Source organism: Cajanus cajan, chromosome 5 (genome assembly GCF_000230855.2).
Source record: "Cajanus cajan strain Asha chromosome 5, NIPB_CcT2T_4, whole genome shotgun sequence".
Lineage (NCBI taxonomy): Eukaryota > Viridiplantae > Streptophyta > Magnoliopsida > Fabales > Fabaceae > Cajanus > Cajanus cajan.
This window is the reverse complement of record NC_138521.1, coordinates 14,439,678-14,465,488: the sequence shown is the minus strand read 5'-3', so window position 1 is coordinate 14,465,488 and position 25,811 is coordinate 14,439,678. Positions and strand designations below refer to the sequence as shown.

Genomic DNA, 25,811 nt, shown 5'->3' with positions numbered 1-25,811 from the left:
AAACCTCTAAGACAAGAGGAGCAACCCCTAGAGGCCAAGAAAGGTACAAAGGTGATCCAAGATGAAGCACGGGATGTCCAGGAGGCATTTTCGCACGAAAAAGGGCGAAACTCTAATTTAGGCTCGAAGCGGTCGTTCCCACCCTTGGAACGACCATTCCCAATGACAATTTTCAACATAAGACCTATATTGGGAATAAAAGCTCCGAATGACCTAATTTAGTATAGTTTAAAAGCGTTGAACGACCGTTTCAGTGTTGGGAATGGTTGTTCCCCCTCCCTAGACGCCTATAAAAGCATGTTAAGGGCTCACTCTTTCACACACTTGATTCTTTCCCCCTCCCTGAGAATTCAGAGTGATAGTAAGGTTCTTGTAGAGTGAAGATGCTGCCAAAAAGTGCCCTTGTGTTGATTTCCAAGAAGGGTTATAAAAACTTGCTTCGAAGGTTCCCAAATTCTTCTTTCTTATTTGCTGCTTTATTTGTCATTCTTCTTGTATGCAATAGAATAGGCATCATGTAGATAATAAAGTAGAATGTATGTTGTAAATTGGGAATAATGTAGACAATTAAATCATTTTATGCTTAATAAGTAAAAGCGGTAGAATTTAATTACGCTATTATTATGCTAAATTTGTCATAGTGTACCGAATTTGGACGTTGTGGGGTGCATATCATCTTCCTCGCATGTAACCGACTCTCAAACTCGACTTTGGCTATGAAGGCAAAAATTGACTTTTTCAAAAACCTTTTCTTTTTATGATATTTTGTGTAAAATATTGGTGGCGACTCCTTCGAACTCTTTTCAAAACCATTTGATGGAGGATTAGTATGGTTTTCGGGCAATTCAAAGCTGATGAGATTTTCAAATCGGAGGTCCAAACTATTTGTTGGCAAGTCAGAAATTTTTGAGTTCTGATAGACACTATGTGAGACATCCCTTGCCCATCATAGACAATTTAGAGACCTCTTCAGCATTCTTATGCTCAATATGGCTTTCCCCAAGCTAGCATAGAGAACTACGTTTGTCACACTTGGTGTTGTTATAGATTCTACACTTCACAGAATCGTTAGCTTCACAATTTGGGTCCTTTAAGACCCATCTAAACCATCCCATAATTATTTTTCATAATACAAACAATTAACCAATTGTATCACATATAAAAACACAAAATCACCAAAACACTCAGATTCATTCAATTACACAAAAAACCCCAAAATTTATACATGTAACCCTAACCCTCAAATCACATAACAATATGAATCAACACTATAAACATGAATCAAGCCTTAATCCTTCACTAAAATTCCTACATCTCCAAGCCTCAAATGTAGTCTAAGAGTACTACTTGGCCAAGTGTTCAAACATGACAATGTACTCCTGGATTGACATATTCCCTTGATATATATAATCTCAAGAATTCAAACTACTTCGTATATATTACACTATTAGGAAAATACTTATGAAGAAATACTCTTTCGAAATTTTCCCAACTCACATCCTCCTTTCTAGCTTCCATCATTTAGTGGGTACCGTTTCACTAATACTCAGCTTCAAGCTTAGCAAGAACATTACGTAAGTCACCTTTCTATCCTCAAGGCAAGCCATAGCCCTAGAGATATTCTCTATATCACTAATCCATTGGTCTGCCTCCTCTGGACTAGCATCACCACAGAACTGAGAGGGATTCCCCTTTCTAAACTCAACTAGTCCATGATACTTATGTGGAACTATTGTCCTTATTAGCTCTATTGCAACCCTATTGGCCTCCATTTGATACTGTTGTTGTTAAGCCATCATAGTCTATTATTGTAGATTAGTAGTTTATTGCTGAATCATAACAACGTTATGGAGATTCACAACAACCATCATCATCTCTATTGCCCTTATTATCTAGGCTCTACCAGTTCAGGGTAGTGTAGGGTATCAAGGAGGTTTATCTACCATCTTATATTGAGATCAAAATAAACTATAAGGTTATACATACAACAACACAACATGACATAACTTCAGCAACCTAACAACATAAGCATAATGCAATCACCCCTAGAGTTTCCCAAAAAGGCTTGACCGACTTTGATACCATAATAGTGTAATGATGCAATTGGTCACTAAACTTAATATGACATAGGTGCAATATAGCAAAAAATATAAATAATATACTATCCTAGAGTTATCATGCAAATAGTACTTGGGTATTTTATGCAACATACGCACGCACACATATGTGTGTATGTGTGTGTGTGTGGTGCATAAATCATAAATCAATCCTTGCTTATATCAATTGGAAAACATAAAGCCCTTTTTGGCATTACAACAAACTTTGTACATATATACAAATACATCTAATACATAAGTACTGAAAACATAAACCCTAGCACTAGTCAAGTGTCTCTACATACATGTTGTATGAAAACAACTCAACAAAACAAATATGCCATCTCCAACATACCTATCCACATAACATGCCCTCCAATTTAATCATGACTTGCTCTCATGTAAAAAATGATCATAGCAGTCCAACACATATGGAAAAGAAATGGTAAAATTGTGAAAGAAAACATCATATCATATAAGAAGTAATCGATTTCAAACAACATAAACAACTTTACATTTTTAAATATCATAGCAACTCTAACAACTTACAACTTAATAACTAAAGCAACTTATCAACTTAAACAACTTATCAACTGATGCATTGTCATGGATTTTCACTTTAGAGATCTCCTACAACTTAGTGAGTAGTCTAAATGGCTTGGTTCTACCAAACCTACAATGACTGGCATGGTGACTAGAATATAATGGTTGCCATAATGACTACAATACAATAGTTGACATGGTGATCAAAAAATAACTGGATTCGATTCTTAGGCTTTTTCACTTACACTAGGAAAGTCCAATACTAGTGTTTTAAATACAATAGCTTAGGTATGAACCTACCACGACATTAACATGCATTAATTAATCCTATATGGATTTAGCATGTTGACTATCCCCTAAATACTACACACCTTTTAAATACTCAACTACAAATTTTGACCTTTAACTTCATACCTTACTCAGAGACCATTTTATGACAAGTATGATTTAGCTTTCACCATACTATTTCAACTTAAAAACCTAGAGGAGACAACCTATAAAACAACTTCCCAATAAGGAGGAATTTACTCACTAAATGATTTTCAACTTTCTAAACTTTCAAAGCACCACAACTTATATCCACATAATGAGGTATTTTAATTTTTAAAACATTTTTTTCTCATTTAGTTTTTATGAAACTTTCAACTTAAAAAATGCATCATATGTTATATTATATTTTATGCAACATACAACATTCATCTTCAACTTAAATCAACATGTTTTTAATCTTTCAAAATCTTATCGCGTATCATCATATCATGAACAAAGTTCAATTTTTCAACTGTTTTCCATAAACATCACTGAAACATACAAAGATACATACAATATATCAAGTTTTAGAAACGAGAGCTTTGCTAGGCAAAGGATAGCCTTAATGGGAAACCAAAGCTCTTTAGAGTTCATCACTAAGCGAGCTACTATTGCTTAGTGAGATAAAAAACTATATGACTTTCCTCAATAGGTGGGCTCTAGCTTTCTATGTGACCGAACTCCTCTAGACATTGCTAGACGGCCAAAATCTCACTAAGCGAACATACTATCCTATAGGTTCTCTCGTTGGGTGACCATAACTCATTAAGTGAGTAGAGCCCATTGTGGGTTCTCTCATTGGGCACGCCATGCCTCGTCAAGCAAGCTTTCATAAAAGCTACTACAAATTCACATTCTCACTAGGTGACAATCACGTTGTTAAGCAAGAATGCGATTTTGGGAAGAGGGTCATCAACCCTAGATGCATGTTGGGTGAGCATGCATCCTCGTTAGGCAAAAATATGAATTTCCCTTATGGAGATTCATTTTCTCTCATCAAATCTCAACCTACTCAACCTCTACTCTAAGGGGGGATCTAGATGCTCCTAGTGAAGTGAGAAGAAGACATGGGTTTCCTTGGTCCAAAGCTCAACACTCTAAAACTTTTTTCTAGAATTTAGAGAAATGAACTTATGAAGTTCAAGTTCTTTGAAAACCTTATATACCTTGTTCTGCTCTTGGTTAACTTTAACCTCAACCTAAACATATCTAAACAACTTAAATCTTAAGGATCCCCCAATCCTTAGAGACCTATAAAGAAACCAACTACACAACATAGCAATTCATACCATCATAAAACAACATATAATGCAACATCATGTTATAAAAGCATTAAAATACACGGTGTTACAACCACCAACACCATCATCACCACAATCGTTTTCATTACTGTTGTTATTGCTACCACCCATCATTGTCACTGCACTATGGAGAGACAATAACAACAATGACAACAATGGTAGCGACGATAGTGATCATTGTGGTAACAATAGTGATTTAATGGTTAGATTATCAAAATTTAACATACAAATTCAAAGTAATATAAATTGTATTTCAATTGTTGGATCAACAAACTTAATTTTTATATCATCTTGAAAGTTTATGCCAAATTTTGCTAAATTCAAACATATTGTGTCAAGTTGGATCTGTATGAATGAAGTAATAAATAATTTTGAATTAATATGAAATTTTGTTTATATGCTCTAGGTGAAAATAACTTTGAATTTATGATAAGTTTTTTTTTTAAAAAAAAAATTCAATTAAAAGTTATTGAATGATGCAATAATTAGTAAAAATTACATTGGTATAATTTGATGTCCTCCTTCCCTCCCCCCTCCCCTCTCGCTCTCTCTCTCCCCCCCTCTCTCTCTCTCTCTCTCTCTCTCTCTCTCTCTCTCTCTCTCTCTCTCTCTCTCTCTCTCTCTCTCTCTCTCTCTCTCTCTCTCTCTCTCTCTCTATATATATATATATATATATATATATCCAAATTTCTAACTAAAACTTATCAAAAATGAAAATACTATATTTTTAAAATTTAATTTTTATATTTAAATTTGATTGCAATAAATACATAATTGAGCAACTCATTAATATTTTATCAACTTCTATCTTTTTTAATGTAAATTTTCAAAACACATTTAATTTATTTTTGTATTAATTTTCAATGTTTTCTCTCTTATACTTTTTTCTATTTTTTAACCTACCATTTTTTTTTTCTATTCATGTGTTCTTCATTTAACTTCTTTATTTATCTTTACACTTATTTTGATTATCTTACACAATTTAATGTAAGATTTCATCAATAACTAATTAATATTAGCAATATTAATTAAATTAAATTTTCATTAAAAAATTTCTACTAAATTATTTTGACCCATGTATCGCCTAGACCATATTTACTTTCCTTTGGTGTGAACACATAATATGTGTTTATAAGTATTGTTATAATTTGTTTTAGGACTAGGGATTTTTTTTTGAAAAATATAGAAAAGACTTACTTTTACAAAAATAAATTTTCAAATCATTAGGTTAAAAAATATAAAGTTATAATATTAATAAAAAAATGATTCTCAAAATGTAAAAAGAACTTAAATACTAAATGAAAAAGTTTTGTCTTTGTTTTCGTACATTTCCTAACTTCATTTCATAAAAATATGTTCATCCCTATATTTTTATTTTATATATAGAATATAATTTTTATATTAACAAACATATATATTATCATTGTATATTAAAAAATTAAATTTATCCTCTTGAAATAAATTTCAATTCGTTACATTAATGAGAAGATAAAAAATTAGAAATTTATAATGATTTGAGTAAAAAAATAAATTTGAAAATTAATATTATTCAAGTAAAAATTTATATAAAATACTTTTATATTAAAATTATTATTTCTATTATAATTTAAAAAGTTAATTTCACGATAATATTTTAGATGTTAATGTTACTTCAAGTAAATAATTCATACTTATGAGGTATGTGTAAACTGTAAACTCCATTTAATTCCATAAAAATTAAAATTTATTTTGATGAATTTTATTTTATGTTATATTTAATTTTTATATCAACAAATTTACAAATAGATATCAAGAAAATATATATTTCTATATAAAAGAAATATTTATGAGAAGCATAACAAAATTATAAACATAGTAATTATAAGCTTAACAATTATCATTAGATAGATTGAATCAATGTCTCATAAGGAATTTTTGAAGTTAGAAGAAAAACACATAGAAGGAGGGTTAAATATGTGTGGGTGTATTTGGAGGAATTTTAAAAACGTTTTCTCAAAGGGACTCTTTTTCGTCCAATAAAAATATTATTTTGAATACTTAAGAACTGTGCAGGATTTGCTTAACAAAGGATTTTTTGTCTGAAAGTTCATCGTCTGCACAAGAAAAATGTTTCTTAAGATAATACGTTAAGCAAGTGTCTTTTTCGTCTGAAGAGAGTTATAGTGAAAAATAAGCATTAGACGAAATATCAACTAAACGAAATTGCGTCTAAAACATAGATAAATAGTGCAAAGGTTTTTATACTGGTTCGCTCAGACTAAGCAACGTCTAGTCTCATTCAATTGAAGGGTTCCACTAGATTTTCAATTAAGTACAAGTATTATCACCACTTCTGGTTTGCCAAGTATTGTCGACCACTTCTGGCCCGCCAATTTCACTCGTGAGTGCTAGTATTTTCTGTTCAGCCTCTTTAAACTCACAGTGAGTATTCTAGATCACTCTTGGTCCCCGAGTATTATCAACCACTCCTGGTTCGCCAACTTTACTTATTGGCGCTAGTATTCTTTGTTTAGCCTCTTCAGACTCTTAGTGAGTATTCTCGACCACTCCTGGTCCCCGAGTATTATCAACCACTCCTAGTTGGCTAACTTCACTCATTAGCTCTAGTATTTTTTGTTCAGCTTCTTCAGGCTCGTAGTGAGGATTACCGACCACTCTTAGCTCGCTAACTTCACTCATTAGCGCTAGTATTATTTGTTCAGCCTCTTCAGGCTGTTAGTGAGGATTCTTTGACAAGCCTCTCCAAGCTTATACAAGTATTCTTTCCCTAGCCTCTTTAGGCTTTACAAATGATAGATAGTTTGCTTTTGAGTGTGTGGTTTACTCTCACAGAGAGGATACAAAGATTTACTACACTCACTAAGGTGCATGTTCCTAAGTTACACTTAGGACTCCTTAGTCTACAGAGATAAATACAATACAACATTGTACATTTGACTATGTATGCTCTATCTCTGGTTTTGGTGCTTCTTGGACTTGAAATCACTCTCTTCGCCAAGCCTTTCCAGGTTTGAAGTCATGACATATATATAGTCTATGTAAAATTTGCCCGTTGCAAGTGTCCGTTGAAGTAAGATGTAGTCGTTCGTGACTAGTTCGATCTTTCATTTAATGCATTAGATCTTGCATTAAATGTTGCTTCATGTTTATAGACATTGCATGAAGTCTTCTAGGTTTTGTTAGCTGAAGTGTCGGACTTTAACTGAGACCTAAGAACTTTTTGTCCTTTTTCGGTCATCGTAGCTGTAGAGACGTTGTCTATATCTGAAAAAGTAATTTACTTTTTCTGACACATGCATGCTTTTACTTTTGCGCTTGCTTTTCTTCCTTTCATCGCACGATCATATTGAGAGCTTTTGTATGATTGTAGACGATGCCTGGATTGTCCCTTGAGACTTGATTCTTCAAATGCTTGCATGGTAGTCTTCGTCTGCGTTTGGTAGTCCATGTGCATCTCAAGACTTGATCTTCGTCTGAGCATTCATTAATGCTTTGACTTTCTTTGGTCTGGTCAACATTGTAGATGGATAGACTTTGTTTTCGTCTGGAATGCTTTTCAGTCTATGTTGTCCTTTGTCTGATATGTAGTTGACTTTTATCTGATTCTTGACCAACCTTCGTTTGAGTCCTTATGTTGGGCTCTAGGTTGTGCTTGACACACCTACGTCTGGTATTTGATTCATTTCTCATTTCGTATTTCATCTATCATTTGACTTTATTTAGTCTGATCCTCGTGATGTGCTTTGCCTTGACTAATTTTTGTCTGGTGCTCGAAGAACTTTTTGTCTGTGGTTTATATGGAATTCTTCTCGTTCATGAATGTGCTTTGTTTGGAGCTTGATCATTTTTCTTCTTGTGCTGGACTTGGCTTCGTTTGACCTTTTCGTCTAATACTTGAAGCTTTCTTTCCTTTATCTTGGTTCCAGTACAAGAGGTAGCACGTGTCGTCTGTTCTTCAACTTGCTTGTACTTATGTTTTTCTGAAACACTAACACACTTGTTAAAAATAACAATATGTATTATATTTGTCTCATTCAAAATTTTGCTGGGAATTACTTCATCTGACTTAATAATTTTTTTTATATATATGTAATCACGATAGCAAGATTTTTGACACACTATTATAATCTTTTACTACTAAGCCAAATTCTAAATTTTCCTTTTCCCTACTTAAGACATGTAATAGTAAATTTCATTTTAAATCAATGTACTTATTCTTCTTATTATAATTAATATGAAAATTTTATTATCATAATTAATTAACATTAAAGATGTAAAAATTTATTCATAATAATATTAGTTAACCTGTACAAATTAATTAATTTTTACTTATATTTGATTTCAAAAAGAAATAATTAATTCAACTTTAATAAATATTTTAGAATAACCTTATTTAATTTATTTATAATTTTACAAAAAAAATATGTTTTCAATCCAACAAGCACCCTGCTTGTCAAATAAACAACACCGTTGAGCCTTCAACTTGACTGATGCGCGGCTGATTCAAACGAGAGAACGTGTGAGAAGCCAACGCCGAAGTCACCGATTCAGACTCCTCATAAATACAAGGTCAAATCCATCATTGCAATTTGCAACGCCCAAGTCTCCACTCTTGCCAGACGCAAGTCAAAGAATCCCTACTTTTCTTCTCCTTCATGTTTGGACAACAAGGGACAATTCAAAACTAAAAATATACTTGCAATATCGACAACAATGCGGCTAAACTAATGTGAACTCCCAATTTTTTAACACTTTCTAAATATTGTTCAAAACTTCAAATAATAGAAACATGGGAAATTCGTCACGCACTCTCTATTATAAGCATGTGAAAAAAACAGTCCAGAATATATCGAAAAATGTGGAGGGCCCGCACAACCGCGTTTATTAATTGACATTATTTTATTTTCAGGTTTTGCTGCGTCGAGTGCTAGCTTCCACCACCCTTCTTTCTTCCTTTCAAAACACACCTATAAATTTCCTTCTCCAATTCAGCAACATAAATCATTATTCTTTGTTTCATGACCAAACATAGCGCTTTTTCTTAGCATATGTCTCAATGGTCCAACGTTCCTCACTCTTGTTCCATAGCCTTCGGCCTCCATTCCCATCTTCTTGTCTCCAGTGAAATGAACCCAAACTCCAATTGGTCCTCTTGAACCCAAACCAAACCCTTTAATTACATTCCATTCTTTTCTCTCATCAAAATTTCTCCCCGGAAAATTCTGACAAAATCAACCACACCCCACCTCTTCAATTTCATTGATTCTTTCAAAATAACAAACTTTTTGGCTTGAATCGAAATGGGTGTCAAAGGTTTCGTCGAAGGAGGCATTGCTTCCGTGATCGCAGGGTGCTCCACCCACCCTCTTGATCTAATCAAGGTCCGAATGCAGCTCCAAGGAGAGACCCAACACTCAAATCTCCGACCCGCACTCGCTTTCCACCCAACTTCCGTCCACGCGCCGCCGCATCGTCCGGCAAAAGCAGGTCCCATCGCCGTCGGCGTCAAATTAGTCCAACAAGAAGGCGTCGCCGCGCTTTTCTCCGGCGTCTCCGCCACCATCCTCCGCCAGCTTCTCTACTCCACCACCCGCATGGGGCTCTACGAAGTGCTCAAGGAGAAATGGTCCGAACCCAATTCCGCCGGCGGCACCACCATGCCCCTCACCCGCAAGATCGCGGCAGGACTCATGGCCGGCGGAATTGGCGCCGCCGTCGGCAACCCGGCCGACGTGTCAATGGTCCGCATGCAGGCCGATGGAAGACTCCCACCGGCCCAACGACGGAATTATAAATCCGTCGTTGATGCTATCACCAGAATGGTGAAAGACGAGGGCGTGACCAGTTTATGGCGCGGTTCATCTCTCACGATAAACCGCGCCATGCTGGTGACGGCCTCGCAGCTGGCCTCTTATGACCAGTTCAAGGAGATGATTTTGGAAAGGGGTGTAATGGGTGACGGGCTTGGGACCCATGTGACGGCAAGTTTCGCGGCGGGGTTTGTGGCGGCGGTCACGTCGAACCCCGTCGACGTGATCAAGACTAGGGTGATGAACATGAAGGTGGAGCCCGGGGCGGCGCCGCCGTACTCCGGTGCACTCGATTGCGCCATGAAGACGGTGCGCGCGGAGGGTCCCATGGCTCTTTACAAAGGCTTTGTTCCCACGATTTCGAGACAGGGACCCTTCACGGTTGTCCTGTTCGTCACGTTGGAACAGGTGCGCAAGTTACTTAAGGATTTTTAAGTGCGAAGATAATGACGAAGAACAAAATATTTCGAAAGGTTTCATAAGTAAGAGTTTTTGTTTAGGTGTCTTTTGTCCCGTGAGTGTTTTTGTTTAGTTTTAAGATAAGGGTTATATCAATAATATAAAAGATGGGTGTTACTGTTATTTAGTTCAAAAATTCAAATTTAATTGGTATTATGTTAATCCTTAGTCTTTATTACCTAGGTAGATCATTTTTCCCCTTTTAGCTAATTCATAAAATTCTTTACGTTTGGGTAATTCCACACGCCAGATTATGAAGTTCCCTTTTCCTTTTTTAAATGAAGATTGGTGTCACTTAACTTGGTTTTTAATTACAAAAAATGGAAAGATAATTTTGACAGCCAAGGACCATTAGAGGTACAGTTTAGGTGTAGATAATATTAAAAATAATAGTAAACTATACTTGTTTCGATAATTTTTTCTAAGATATTTTAAAGGAAAAACGTTTAGAAAAAATATAAAATAATTTTTTTAATAAGTCAAAACCACCTTATGAATAAATTAAAAATAATTTTTTAAGCAATAATATGGATTTTTTAAAATTAATTTATACATCAATTAATTTTATTTTAAGAAAAAATTTAATTATCTTTTCTTCTTATATTTTACTCTTGTGTGTTTGGTAATAAATAAATAAATAGAGAAGAAGAAAAAGAAATATATAAGGAATGAGACGTTAAAAATATTAGTGTTGATTGAGAAGAGAGAAGTGGAAGAAATTATACAGAAATAAAAGTGAGCCTCACATACAAAAACTTCCCCTTGCAAGTGTGGGGAAGTGTGAAGAAATGAAGATCAGTAGCACACAAAATTGAATTTGGATTCTCATGTAATATTCTGTCTCCAACCTCTATCTATCAACATTAATAACCATTAGATATATCTAATAGTTGAAATTTAATCTTATAATTAATGTAACTTCTTAAATAATTTTTATAAGATTAAATTTGAGCCATTAGATATATCCAATAGTTATTAATGTTGCTGGAGAGAGACTAGAGAGAAAATATTACTAGAGAGGATCCAAATATCCAAATTTCACAAAACTACATGAAGAATGAATATAAGACATGCAGATAATGAATATAAGAATTATTTAATATTATTACACTTAAGTTCTCAAATTTCAAAATTTTTAGATTGTAAAAATAATTAATTTTTAATATATATTTTTTTATTATTTTAAAATTTAAAAACAAAACATTCTAAAAAAATTATGTACACAAAAATAAAGAATCATTTATATATATAAGTGTAAATATATATTTTTGGGAAAATTTATCAATGCACTTCTACAAGAAAGGATATGATGACTAAACTAAAAGTAAAATTTTGAAAAAATTAATAAATAAATTATACAAATTAACTTGTGCCGAAGTTTAATGAATTTTTTTATAAGGATGGGACTCAAGAGGTGTAGTTATGATAGTTGCATCTACACTGTGCGTGAAGGAGAAGATCAATTGTATTTGCTCCTATATGTAGACAATGTCATGGTAGCTAGCCAACATAAGCAGACGATCGACGAGCTTAAGATGAAGCTAAGCTCGGAATTTGAGATGAAAGATCTTAGTTTTGCTAGATGCATTCTTTGGATAGATATAGAGAGGGATCAAACGAACAATGTTATGCGTTTGTCTCAACAAGGCTACCTAAAGAAGTTTGTGGAAAGGTTTAGGATGCATAACCTAAACCTGTGGGTAAACCTTTGGGGCACCACACAGAGCTCTCAACAAGTTAAGCTCTTGATTTTGAGGAAGAGAGGAGAAGAATGGATACAATTCCATATGCAAGTGGAGTTGGAAGCATCATGTATGGGATGTTCTATACAAGATTAGATTTGGCTCATGTTGAAATGATATTAGTGGGTTCATGGGGAATCTTGGACAAACTCATTGGGAGGTGTTAAAATGGATGCTAAGATACCTGAATAAAACTTTAGGTTTAGGACTTCTATATCAAAAGAGATCTTAAGGTAGAGCTTCAATTGAAGGATTTGTGAATGTTGACTATGTAGGAAATATGGACACAATGAAGTCCCTGTTTGGTATGTGTTTACATTGTTCGGATTTGTTGTGAGTTGGAAGTCAAATCTTCAGCCAGTAGTAACATTATCTACTATAGAAGTTGAGTATATTGCGTTGGTAGAAGGAGTGAAGGACGGCCCGTGGCTGAAGGGAATTGCTAGGTGAGTTAGGAATTGAGTGCATCCAAATCCATTGTGATAGCTAGAGTGTTATTCATCTAGTTAATCATCAAATGTACCATGAAAGGACCAAACATATTGATGTGAAGCTTCATTTCATAAGAGATGTAGTTGAAACAAGAGTAGTGAGGGTTGTGAAGATTACTTCAGATGATAATCCTTTTGATATGTTTACAAAGTCTTTACCAAGAAGTATGTTTGAGAGGTGCTTAAACTTGGTGAACTTTGTCTAAAAGAGCTAGTGGAGGTCGATCAGAAGGAGGTAGCTTTGAAAATTGTGGAAGTATGATACCCTTGATTCAGAGTCAAGGTGGAGATTGTTGGTATTTATTTAGAATCTTCAAATTGGTGAATCATCGATGGTTTGTGAGCGAGTCAAGTAGAAGTTCTATATGAGGAAAGGTTGTGTCTGATGGAACGTCTAGTGTGCAATGTTTGACTAGCATGAATGTAGACCATATAGTATGTGTCTGTTGTAATACCTTAGTAACTTCTCCCTTCAATCATGTATCATTTATATAGGACACGTGAGTTAGTTACATCACGTGGCATGTTGTGTATCCTATATATACAATAGGCTTACAGAACCTTGCACAATTCAGCCACAAATTCATCTTAAGGGCTGCAATTATGAACATGCAATCCAATACTGAAGGCGTGAATTTCAAACAACAGCTTATAGCCAAAGTACTCTCTTTAAATTTGGGCTATTTGGCCCCTAAGATCAGTTAAATAAGGTTACAACTTATAAATCGATCAAAATCAAGCACAAAGTGCTTGGAGATTCCTCTAAAATTTAATTTAAATGCAATTGGCAGGACATGAAACTGCCATGCTATACAAATAACCAATTTTTTTAATAAGGAGGAAAGGCCATCCTTGGTATTATTTTCACATACGCCTGTTCAACAAATTGACCGGACATTTTCACATGCTCTTTGGAAGCCTGAATTTCCAAGCTTCTTGAACTTATTGGAAAAAAGGGTAAATTATCAGTCGAAGTCAGGTTGACCTGTTGAAGTTAAGCAACGATGCCACATTCGACTGTTTGGATCCACCAACCTGGGATGAGATATGACTTCAGGGATTGGAAAGTAAGCATAGTGGGTGTTACATAAGCCTACTGTAATGCCGCTATATCCTGCAAATGCACCATGAACCTGCAGTGCAAAAGCTGTACATCAGTATCAAATATAAAGTAACAGATATCATTTAAGATATACATACAAGTATTGGACACGAGGAATTGTATTTATGATTCAATTGTCCTATGTTTATCCAATATTCACAAACTACAGAAAGCATCAAATGAACGAAGTTGGCATTGGGATGAAAGAGTGCGGAATTAAGTTTATCTGGAAACTGGTAATTTAACTGTCAAACTAAATAACTTACAAAGAAAGGACAAATCAAACAAAAGCACCACTTCCCTAAAGGTTTTTGACACTTTTGTACCAGAAGGTCAGTAAGGATACTAAGATGAAGATATAAAACATACCAATTTACTTGCTAATAAATAGAACAAAAAATTAAAGCGCAAATTCAGCTAACATAAGGTTCTCTTGTTTCACTAGCATGACCTCTGAAACACAGTGATTAGTCCTCAGTAGACATCTTAAATTGAAGCATATTTTCCACATTTTGTAGGCCTGGAGACACTGAAGTTTGAGTAATATTTGCATGTTTTTATTTCTTTCTCTGAAACAAAGTAAACCAAATAGGACCATAGATTGATGTTTAAATTCTGAACATTTAACTTAGTGAGTGAAGTATAACATAACCTATAACTGCTTGACCTGGAAAGTGTTAGCAGTAAAATGGTGATGAAAATAAAAATCTGACAAACTAATAAATTGACAATTTAAATATGCACTAACAGGGAATGAGAGAAGCCGCTAAAAGTTGGCTAGCAGCAAGAGATTTAGATAGCTTGCAGAAGATCATATGTTCAAACCCTGCTGTCATTGCAACGATAAAAATAAAAAGGCAGACAGAGAAAATGACTAACAGCATTTTGTCCAAGTACAGTGCATAGAATTCCATCAGATGCATTTGCTCGAATTGCACGGATCATATACGTTGGATCAATGTATTTCACATCAGCATGAACACCAATCTCCTTGAAATATTTTTTTGTCTGAAATATAACAGTCGTCAGCATAAAATATGTAGTAAAATAATAATTTTAAATGAAGGTAGCAATCTCCATTACAAAAGAATTGAAAACATTAGTTTCACCTTGATAGAAATAAAATAGCACGATACGCACCAGAAACCATACTAACAGTAGACATTAGACCTAAAAATTGCAGTTGAATTCACTTATTTTTAATAGAAATAATAGGTAGTAAAGAAGCTCAATATCATAAATTTTTCGAGAACACTATCAAAAGTTAAAATATTGAAATATTCAAAGTACTTTGTCTCGCTCATTTCAAAACGAACTGTTGAACAAGCTTTCTATTTTGGCCAACGCATAGCTGACAGGATATAGGAAAAAGAAAAATAGCATTACCATAAGTTCTTTTATGTCATGTCACCGCATCTAAAGCTTTGACAACAAGAAGTGTTTTAAAGGAAATTTTCCCTTTCCCAAAAATTATTGTGCTCAAGGGCAAAGAGCTAACTTCTCAGAAATAACAACTCTTAAACAGCTACCAACTTCATATAGAATTGGAAAGATATTATGTTGTGACAATGCTACTTGCGTAGGAGTTATATAATTGTTGACTTAAAATGTGGAAAGTTCTATTTTCAAGTCACCCAAAACCTCCCGCCCTTTACAAATAGCATAATCCTCAATTTCAAGGATATCATTCCTTATTGAATGAAGATGTGCTTCAAATTGAATAACAATATTCACAAAATAATGTTTAGTTTTGATGTAGCAAGAGACCAAAATCACAAAATCATAGCTTGGTAGTTTAAAATACACATTGCTAAAGTCTGAAGAAATTAAAAGTTAGATATTCTATACACACTGAGATACTGTTAAATTAATTTGATAGTAGTTCTAGACAGTTTAGATGTTCTATTGGAGTATAGTTTTACTCCTTACTTATATGTACTAAGTACAATAGTAACGTAGATCATTTTGTGATCTCCTTCTTTACTGTCACATTTATTGCTTTTATTATAGGCCAACATAGGTTGGCTCTATATAAACCTATCTTGTATTCTTTGTGCTGTTAGTGAAAACATATTTTGCTTATTGAAATATTCTCTCATCTTCTCTTTTCCAGTTTCTCTCTCTCTCACACAATTCTATTATGTTCTTTCTCCATATTGTTTTGAGATTTACTAGGTATAACAAATTAAAAATATACATTCTTTCTATCATCAGGTATCAACCCATTAAGATTATTGTATGCCCCATAAACATAATACAAACCTCTTGTTGAATATATACTCCAATATCACCGAATACAATATTTCCTGATGCATCTGTAGCATTAGTCTTTTGGAGTAAATTCTGCATAAGAATCAGTTAGCTAGTTTAAGTTTCTATGTCTAAATGTAAAACTCCGTTATTTGGTAATGACATTGATTATATGAGAACTAAATCACCTGTCCAGCTCCCTCTGCCACGCAAATTACAGCTGATCCCTTCGTTTCTAAAAGGTACTTGAGATGACTCAATACTCCATGAGGTCCATGTAAATTGAAAGCTACCTTGGAACCATGTCAAAACTTATATAAGCTTATCAGTATGACAGAAAACAAGACCATCCAACTAATTTTTAGCATATATACCTCCGGAATGAGGCATATGTCGACCTGTCCACTAGACAGGGATGCATGCATTGCTATGAATCCACTGCTACGGCCCATCAACTTCACAACCCCAATTCCATGGTATGCACTATGTGCCTAATAAGAGATAAAGGAATCTATGTAATTATTTTAATATGTACTGACAAGAAATATCAATGAACTGAGTCAACATGACTCAGAATAAGAGGTAACATACCTCGATATATGCAGAATTTATTGCTCTTTGCGCTTCTTCAACAGCAGTATCAAAACCAAAAGTTTTGTCCATCAATAAAATATCATTGTCTATAGTTTTGGGCACACCAATTACAGATACCTTCATCCGTCTTTTGCGGCACTACAAGAAACAGAAAATCTCAGTCCATAAAAGACAGCAACAAATTAGGATGACAAGCCTAAAAATTAAAACACCATCTAAAAATTGCTGAACAGCCTACAATATGACACATAAATCACATTTCAAATAACAGAATTTTGATGTCCAGTTTAATGTCAACACTGAACTATACAAAAACAAAAAAGGCACAGCAAATCAAGTCAGTTTGAAAAATGACTTTCCATGGTTTTCCATGAAAAGTTTCTGCATAAGGAACTCAATCTAGAACACAAAAATAACCCAAATTGAATGCAATCAAGCGATAAAACGTTAAAGGATTGACAACCTCATGGTGAATTGCATTGGCACCAGCATGTGTACCATTTCCACCCAATACAAAAAGCATGTTGATCCCTCTTTCCTGAAATCAATAATATACATATTGGGGAATATCTGTCTCACAAATTACCACCTGTATTGTATCATAAAAAACCTAAAACTTGTCTGTGAAATCATCAATCAGTGTGTAAATAAAAAGGTCAATCAAACACCTCCAGACTGTCCACAATATCACTGACTCCAGGTGCTCCCCGTGAAACTCCCAATAGGCTTCCACCAGAAAGATGAATATTCTGCACCACTTTTCTTGACAACTGTAAGTGGAAAACCAATAAATTTGAGAGTCATTAGGAAGAACTCATTTTCTACAGATTGTACCTTTAAATGAATCAATTGTTAAACCAAAATCAGCAAGTAGGGGAAAATAAGATTACCAGCACTTCTGTCAACTCTTTGTCCGAAAATCCTCGATAACCAAAAGGAATTCCCACGATGTTTTTTACACCATATATTTCAAGGGTGATAACAATCTGCAGGAAATTCATTCTTCAAGTCATTACACTGAAAAACAATATAGTGACCAAAATAACTAGAACCAAGTTTAAAAGGGAGTTGAACTAGGAGCATCTTTAAAATATATGATATAAAACTTTTTGAAATTTTGTACATAAATGCAATAGAGGGGGAAAACTAATAACATATTCAAGACAGTTACACTTCGATGAAAGCAAAAAATATATTTCAGGTGAACTTGTCAATAGCTTAGGCAACGAGTATTTTATTGCCCAGAAAATTTAGTGATGATTAATAGTAATATAAAGTCAGGATCACAAATAAAAATGTTAAATTTATCAAAAAACTTTTCACTATCTTAAGTTCCAGAGCACCATCCAGGTTTACCATATTCAGAAGAAAAGGTAAAACTATGTAAAAAAACAATGTGATCACAAACTAACCTGTCTGATGACATCATTAAGACCAGGGCAGAGCCCTCCACAAGTAACAATTGCTGCCTTTACTTCTTCTGGTTTATAGTATATCTTTTCCCGAGGCCCAGCTCGATGAACCCTAAAAAGTTTTCAGAACCACTTATAGAATATATGCTAATAGTAGAAAAACAACACTGTATACAACACGAGGATATACTAAATTATTGAAACCGGAAACTAGAAGTAAAACAACTATTTGAACATCCAAAATAAAAAAAAAAAGTAATTATTGTTATTAGAGAAGTATTGAAGGGATTGTGATTTTCACGTCCTAATGTCCAACAAATTTTGAACATTTTCGAACCTTTATTTGATTGTTAATAAACTGGTGTCATAACAAATTTGTATCATTTATCAATTTTCTCTTTGCCAACATTAAAAACTATAACAAGATAAATGCATCTTTGAAGCAGTCATATCTCAGTATTTCCTGTTATCATGTAAAAGAAGGACCACATAGTATTTTACATTAATAATAGGATTAGGCAACCTTTCCAATAACAACTTAGAAAAAGATACGATTAGATATCTGTAAATAAAGTAACTATGTTTAGCTTATCTTTAGGACTAAATTTTAGGGATTTTATCTTTCTGTTATCCCCCTAGTTCCCTAATTATTGTATTCTCTTGACTATATAAGAACCACAGTTTTTTACATTAATAATAGGATTAGACAACCTTTTGCCAATAACAACTTTGTAAAAGATATGATTAGATATATGTAAATAGAGTAACAATGTATAGCTTATCAATAAGGCTAATTTTTAAGGATTTTATCTTTATGTTATTTCCATAGTTTCCCTAATCATTGTATCCTCTTGACTATAAATAAATCAGTGTGTGAGGAAGGACACAATTTCGATATGGTATCCAAAACAAGACCTATACCCTATTCCCCTTCATGTCTATGACAATACCTGTTTTGTCCATCATCTAGCTCTAGGTAAAGATAAACTCTGCCAAAACTCTAAAAAAAAATTTTCTCAGTTACTCTTGCCCCCAAAAAGGGTATTGTTGTTCTCACTCCAGGTAAAGATATCTTGTTTTTGTTGATGTCACCTTCTTTGAGTCTACTTCATTTTTATTTGAGACCATTGTCCATGATTCCTCTCTATATGTTTCACCCATTACCCCAACTCTTGTTGTTGCTGCTCCACCATCACTAATCACCTATCAACGACGACCACAACTTCCCTTGGCGACTCTACCCACTGATCCCCCAACATCATTTACTCCAAACACCCCTCCGTCATCGCCAACTCCACCTGAATGTCCCATTGTATCCTTGTACTCTTCATTATGACCATTTATCCCCTTCCAATTTCTCTTTTATATCCTCCTTGGGTTCTGTGTCTATCCCTAAGTCTACTAGTGAAGCCATGGCTAATCCCTGTTGGCAACAAGGAATGCTAGAATAAATGGCTACTTTACAAGCTGGTGATACTTGGGAACTTGTTCCCTTGCATCCAAATAAGAATACAGTTGGTTGTTGTTGAGTGTATATGGTGAAGGTTGGCTTGATTGATAGATTGACGGATCCAAAGCTCACTTAGTAGCTAAAGACTACACTCAAATCTTTGGTCTTGATTATGGGGAAACTTTTTCCCTTGTGACCAAAATCACTTCAATTCTTTTTGTTTCTTGCTATGGCTGTTATTTGTTGTTGGTCCATCACCAATTGGACATAAAAAAATGCCTTTTTACATGGGTAGTTACAAGAAGGGAATATGACTCAAGCTCCGAGATTTATTGCCTCGGGTAACCCTTGCTTTTTGTCATATTTGCCACTCTCTATATGGTCCAAGGCAATCTCCTCGTGCCTTATTTGTTTGTTTTAGTTCTACCTTGCTTCAATTCAATATCACTGACTGTGAGGTTGATCATTCTATGTTTCTCTTTGTTCTTCATCCAACCTATGTATTTATCTTGTTTATGTTGATGATATTATCATTGATGGTGACGACTCTGATTATATTCATTGACTCAAATCTCATCAACGGTCAATTTCAAATAGAAGAATTGGGACCACTTGAATATTTCTTGGGCATTGACGTTTCTCAATCCTCTTCTAGCATTTTCATTTAACAAAGTAAGTATGCTCTAGATATACCTACAAAGATCGACATGCTTGATTGCTACCCTAGTGACACTCTATGGGTCCCAATGTCAAACTTCTAATAGATCAAGGGGAGCCATTTGAAAACCTAGGAAGATATTGATGAACTGTTGAAAAAATCAATTATCTCACTGTCACTAGGTCATACATCACATTTGCAGTTAGTGTGGGTAAGCCAATTCCTTAATGCTCCTTGTGATAGTCATTCGATGTTGTCATGCACATTCTTCATTACATCAAGAATGCACCAAGTCATGGCATACTAATAAGAACCTTAGGAGAACTACACCACAAAAGCTAGCTATTGTAGTTGTAGAGCTCATGGCCTTATAAACCCCACATTAGAGTCCTATACTTCCAATGTGGGACTCAAGTCCCATACCTCGCAATTGGATCCTAACATCCCACCATGCTCTACAACCCTAGAGCCTACACAGGCTTGGCTATTCACTAGTTCCTAGACTAGTTTTGGGTGAACACTACAATGTGTGCATCACCACCCACACTACTCATTTGCAGTTGGGAGACATGGTGGAAGGCTATGATACCAATTGAGAAGAACCTACCAATAATCACACCACAAAAGCTAGCTATCGTGGTTAGAGAGCTCAAAGCCATATAAACCCCACACAAACCCCATACTTCCAATGTGGAACTCAAGTCCCATTCCTTGCAATTGGACCTTAACACATACTATATGAAGACAAAGGCAATGCCAAGATTGTTTGTTACTTTGATGCTGATTAGGCAGGATCACCCTCAAAAAAGAGGTCCACTTTTGGCTATTGTTTTCTTATTGGAGGAAATTTGATCTCATAGAGAAGTCAGAAACAAAATACTATTGCTTAATCTAGTGTTGAAGCTAAGTACTGTTCTATGGCAACAATTGCTTCCAAAAAATTACATGGCTTAAGCAACTTATTCAACAATTACAATTTGGAGATACTTAGGATGCTAAACTAATATGTGACAACCACGCTACCTTCATATTGCATTCACTTGGGTCTTCCACAAGCAAACGAAACATATAAAGAGATTGCCATTTTGTGAGAGAAAAGGTGCACTCGAGAGAATTTTCCACCGACCTCTGTAGCACAGATTTGGACACAACATGGGGACACAATACGAATATGGACATGGGGATACGGCAAAATCAAAAAACATAGGACACATGGACACGACATATATATAAGATATAATATGAATAACATGACAAAAAAATTATATATTGATATGACTATAAATTACTAAGTCTTAAAATCGAATTACTAAGAGGCTTCATAGTCCACAACAAAAAATATTTCAGTTAGTTTCAATTCTACAACTCTGGTTCTGTTACGTAAAGGTTAAGTAGGGAAAGACAAGAACGATTCCCTTTCTTGTTTATGTTTGTATCAAGATTTTTCTTCTTTTTTTTAGAAAAAATCTCGAATCCTCCCCACCTTGTTTATGTTTTTATCGAGATTTTATCCTTTTTTTAAAAAAAAATCACGAATCCGTTCATCAAAGAGTTTGGCCGCATGCATTGGAGAGTTGGGCCGAACACGTCAGAGAGTTGGGTCGCGCACATCGGGGTGGAGATGTGTCCATTTTGTAGGTGTCCAAGATGAAGACATGTTCGATTTGTGCAGACACAATTTTCCGTTGTGACTATGGCGCGTCCACTCCGAAAAAGTGTCGAACATTGGGACACAACAGTCCCACACCATGCCCGTGCATCATAGCCTTCGACTTTGTTAGTTCCAACGATCAAGTTGCATACATTTTCACAAAATCTCTCAAGGGTTCTCAAGTGGACTACATGTATAATAAGCTTGGATCATATGATATATATGTGTGTGTGTGCACTCCAGCTTGAGGGCGGTGTAAAAGATTCAATTAGATATCTATAAAGAGTGTAACAATGTATAGCTTATCTCTAGGGTTGATTTTTAGGGATTTTATCTTTATGTTACTACCTTAGTTCCCCTAATTATTGTATTCCTCTTGATTGTAAATAAATCAGTTTGTGTGAGGAAGGACACACAATTCCTATAAACTTCATAAGAGATCTTTGAATGACTAATGTAAGCCTTGTTGTGGAATCAACAGGTTATACGTTAAGTTGGAGTAAAATAAAGTATTCAAAATGCAAGTTCTGTAAGATTCCAGTCAGCAATGTTCTGGATGAAAAGTGGAGATCACATCATAACATGTTGCTGATATAAATTACAAAGTGAAGGGAAGATTGATGGGGATGTTGTACATGGAATTCAAGTTGGGAGAATGGATTGGAGAACTACTTCAGGAATAATTTTGTGACCATAAAGTGTGAAGCAAACTCGAAGGAAAAACCCATTGAATAGCTGTATGGCCAGCAACGCTTAATGGTAATGAATCTTGGGCAATGAACTGCCAACAAAAGCAAACAAGTTTGTAGAAGAAATGATAATACTGAGGTTAATGATTCAAAATTTGAAGTACAAGAAAATAGGTTAAAGAATATATCTTAGAGAAATGTAGAAAGTAGAAACAAACAACTATTTAGGAGATTATGAAAACTAGCCTAAGTTAGTTTGAAAACAATAGAAGAAATAATTATAAAAGACCTTGATATAGGATGTTAAGGAAAATTTGGATTTTCATATAGCTTAATGGAACATATTCATTCATGTAGCTGCTAACCGCGCAATATAAGGCATAATTGTATTTGGAAATACTGAACAACAGAGTAATGCATATAATTCTAGCACAAACATACAAGAAATCAACACAGGTTAAGAATAAATTGAAAGGTAAACACCAGGCATATTGATATGGATTTAACCATCAAAATCGTGGTTATTATCTGCTACAAAGGGACATTGAATTCTCAAAGCCCTAAACTTTCTCTTAATTTTAGGGAAACTTTCAGAGAAACATTTTGTTATGATAAAGTTTTCAGTGCCACCTATTGAACATTTAAAACCCCCGCACATTACAAACCCACGTTCCAAGTTGCAACACTCATCTATCTGACTGAAATCTGTTTAATCAATTAGTGTACTAATGTTTAAAATTTCTGAATTAAATGCTTTACCATTGTTCCACCCATGTACAATCAGGACCAATGCACTCAGCACCAGCAGATGTAGGTGATGAATAGTATATTGTCTGAAAGAGCAAAGCATACAAAAAAATTAACATCCAGCATCAATTCCTATTTTTCAAACATGATTGAATGAAAGCATCAATCAACATCAAACAACTGCTATTCAACTGTTTACACAATGGTATCAATGCAAGAACAAAAAAAAAATTGCACTAATTGAATAAAATTTGTCCAAGTGTGAGTTGACAGCTCTGTTGAGGAAACAATTTACAAACAACTAACAATCAGGAACCACAACTTAAGGAAGTCCTCAACCGGTTCTAGTCAAACAGTAGTAGTAATATGGTAACATGAACTAGCATAGAGCTAATAAGATTACAATTAAGTGAAAGCCGTGCAAAAAGCCCACATATCATGAACAGAGAAAAAAAAAAAAAAGGTTAACCAGAGTGCAGCTTAATTGGTACAGGCCCAAATTATCAACAGTAGTTGATTAACCTAACTCTTCCAATGAATTTGATTTCAAGAGATAAATAAAATTAAAAACCACCATACCTTCAAAAGCACTCTGTCATTGTTATTAATGTATCCATGCCACTCCTCATCGTAAGAATAATGACCAGGAAAGTCTCTATCAATTGGAGTTCTGCCACAAACAAAACATATTAACAAACAACAGAACCCTAACAGTATGTTTGGACGGGGAAAGGCAATACAACGGGGAAAAAATGGAATAACAATGCATTTTCTTTCATTTTGTTAAAGAGAAGATGCATTTTCTTTCATTTTGTTAAAGAGAAAAAAAAAATGGAGACTAAAGGCTTGTTTGATTCTCTTCTCACCTTTTTTTAAAAAAAACAAATTGTCTTCTAAAATAATTCCACAATCAATTTCTCATTCAAAATTTATTAAATTATTTTCAAAACAAGTATTATGAAAACCATAATACAGGCACAGCCTACATCTCCTGAACACCTAGAACATAATTGTTTCAACATAATCAGTAAGCTCTAGTTTGATTCCTGAACATGTAATTGGATTATATATCTGGTGGGGGAGTTTTGTGGCTTATAATGGCCCTACCCAATTCAAACAAATTTCATACTCTGCACCATCCTCCATTGGCCAAACTTATTTTTTTTTGGTAATTACGTTAATAGTACGAATTATCTCCCAATTTTATCCGTGATTAATCTCTGTCAGAAAAACTAAGACACTTCAGAGGAGTCTCCCCTCCCAACCAAAACCAACAAAGGCCTTATTTAAGGGTATCATGTCTAGTTCCCTCATGCAACCTTGTTTAATTGCCTTTATAGTTAGTTATATATGGAAAATTGAAAAACAGTTTTTTTTTTCTTCTTTCTCTGGCCCCAGTTTTCAGAGGGTAAAGGAAACTAGACCTACCAACCAACCTCATTTTGAGACAAAACGTGGAAGGAATAGGAGGAGCATCAGGGAAGATATCGGTGAGATGAGGAAGTCTGAAACGCGCTTCCCAGTCCTCCTGGAACTTGCTTTTCCAATCAGGGTCGCTGAAATCGATGCCGGCGTAACTGTTGCTTGGGCTGCTAACCACCGCAAACACGCCGCCTCTCTTGGCGGCTCCGGCGGGTGGCAGCGGCAGCGGGAGGAGGCGGGAACTGGAGCGGGAGAGTCGGGGTCCGAAAGAGCGTTTCAAGGTTAGGTGAGAGAGATAGGGGTTGGTGATCACGTGCGAGATGGAACCCATCACAGAGGAATCTGCGTCGAGAGTGTGAAGAATCTGAAGGGTTAAGGAAGTTGAATGGGGTGGGCGAGTGGGGAGTGCCGGAGAAGGAGAGGGAAACAATGGTTAAGGATGGTCGGAGAAAACAAGGAAAGAGAATCGGAGACAAGCGAGTCTGGTTGGGTTTGACCTATGAAACCGAGGACACTCAAATTGAAGTTGTTGTCAACAGTAGTTGGACCTTGAGAGGAGTCACACAAAACTACAAACCCTTCTAATATGGAAAGAGAAAGTTGGACCCATACTTTTCTCAATGATTAAAAGTTATTCTGTTTTTTTAATGTGTGGACCGTAAATTATTTTAAACTCGTATTAAATTGTTTGTAATTTGTTAGCTATTTAATAATTGGGGTTAATAATAAAGTACGATCGTCCGATCATAATTTATTATTAATAATATATTTATTTAGTTTTATATAATAAACTATCATTTTAACTCATATATTATAGGCTAAATTTAAGCTTTATTATATTTATTATGAATAATGTCATTGTTATTCATATATAATTAATTTAAATATATTTTTAATCTTTTAAATCTAGATAAATTTATTTTTTAATTTTTTAAATTTAAAATTGTTATTTTTAGTCTTTTTAATTTTAAAAAAATTTATTTTTTGTCCTTATATTTAAATATTATTAAAAATTTATTAAATATTATTATATAAAATTTATCTATTAGTGTTTCTGTTACTGAAAACATTACATTTTTTTTATT

General features: G+C 34.5%; 2 protein-coding genes across 3 annotated transcripts; one reads left to right on the top strand and one right to left on the bottom strand.

Moving 5' to 3' along the window:
• Positions 1-9,163: 9,163 nt before the first annotated feature.
• LOC109818375 (mitochondrial uncoupling protein 5) lies at positions 9,164-10,680 on the top strand. The gene has a single exon (XM_020383819.3). The coding sequence runs from the start codon at positions 9,550-9,552 to the stop codon at positions 10,492-10,494; it is 945 nt and encodes a 314-aa protein (XP_020239408.1). The 5' UTR covers positions 9,164-9,549; the 3' UTR covers positions 10,495-10,680.
• Positions 10,681-13,386: 2,706 nt separating this feature from the next.
• On the bottom strand, positions 13,387-25,296 carry LOC109818373 (ATP-dependent 6-phosphofructokinase 5, chloroplastic). Of its 2 annotated transcripts, XM_020383816.3 has the most exons (13): positions 24,741-25,294; positions 23,884-23,974; positions 23,317-23,390; positions 18,110-18,221; positions 17,588-17,683; positions 17,366-17,467; positions 17,161-17,235; positions 16,695-16,835; positions 16,478-16,594; positions 16,292-16,396; positions 16,116-16,196; positions 14,733-14,861; positions 13,387-13,884 (listed from the first exon to the last, which is right to left on the bottom strand). In XM_020383816.3, the coding sequence occupies exons 1-13, from the start codon at positions 25,055-25,057 to the stop codon at positions 13,717-13,719; spliced, it is 1,608 nt and encodes a 535-aa protein (XP_020239405.1). In that variant the 5' UTR covers positions 25,058-25,294; the 3' UTR covers positions 13,387-13,716. The 2 variants fall into 2 exon arrangements, with proteins under 2 accessions (XP_020239405.1, XP_029124664.1); XM_029268831.2 differs by lacking the exons at positions 13,387-13,884; positions 14,733-14,861 and adding an exon at positions 14,963-15,023 and having other exon boundaries at positions 24,741-25,296.
• Positions 25,297-25,811: the final 515 nt, after the last annotated feature.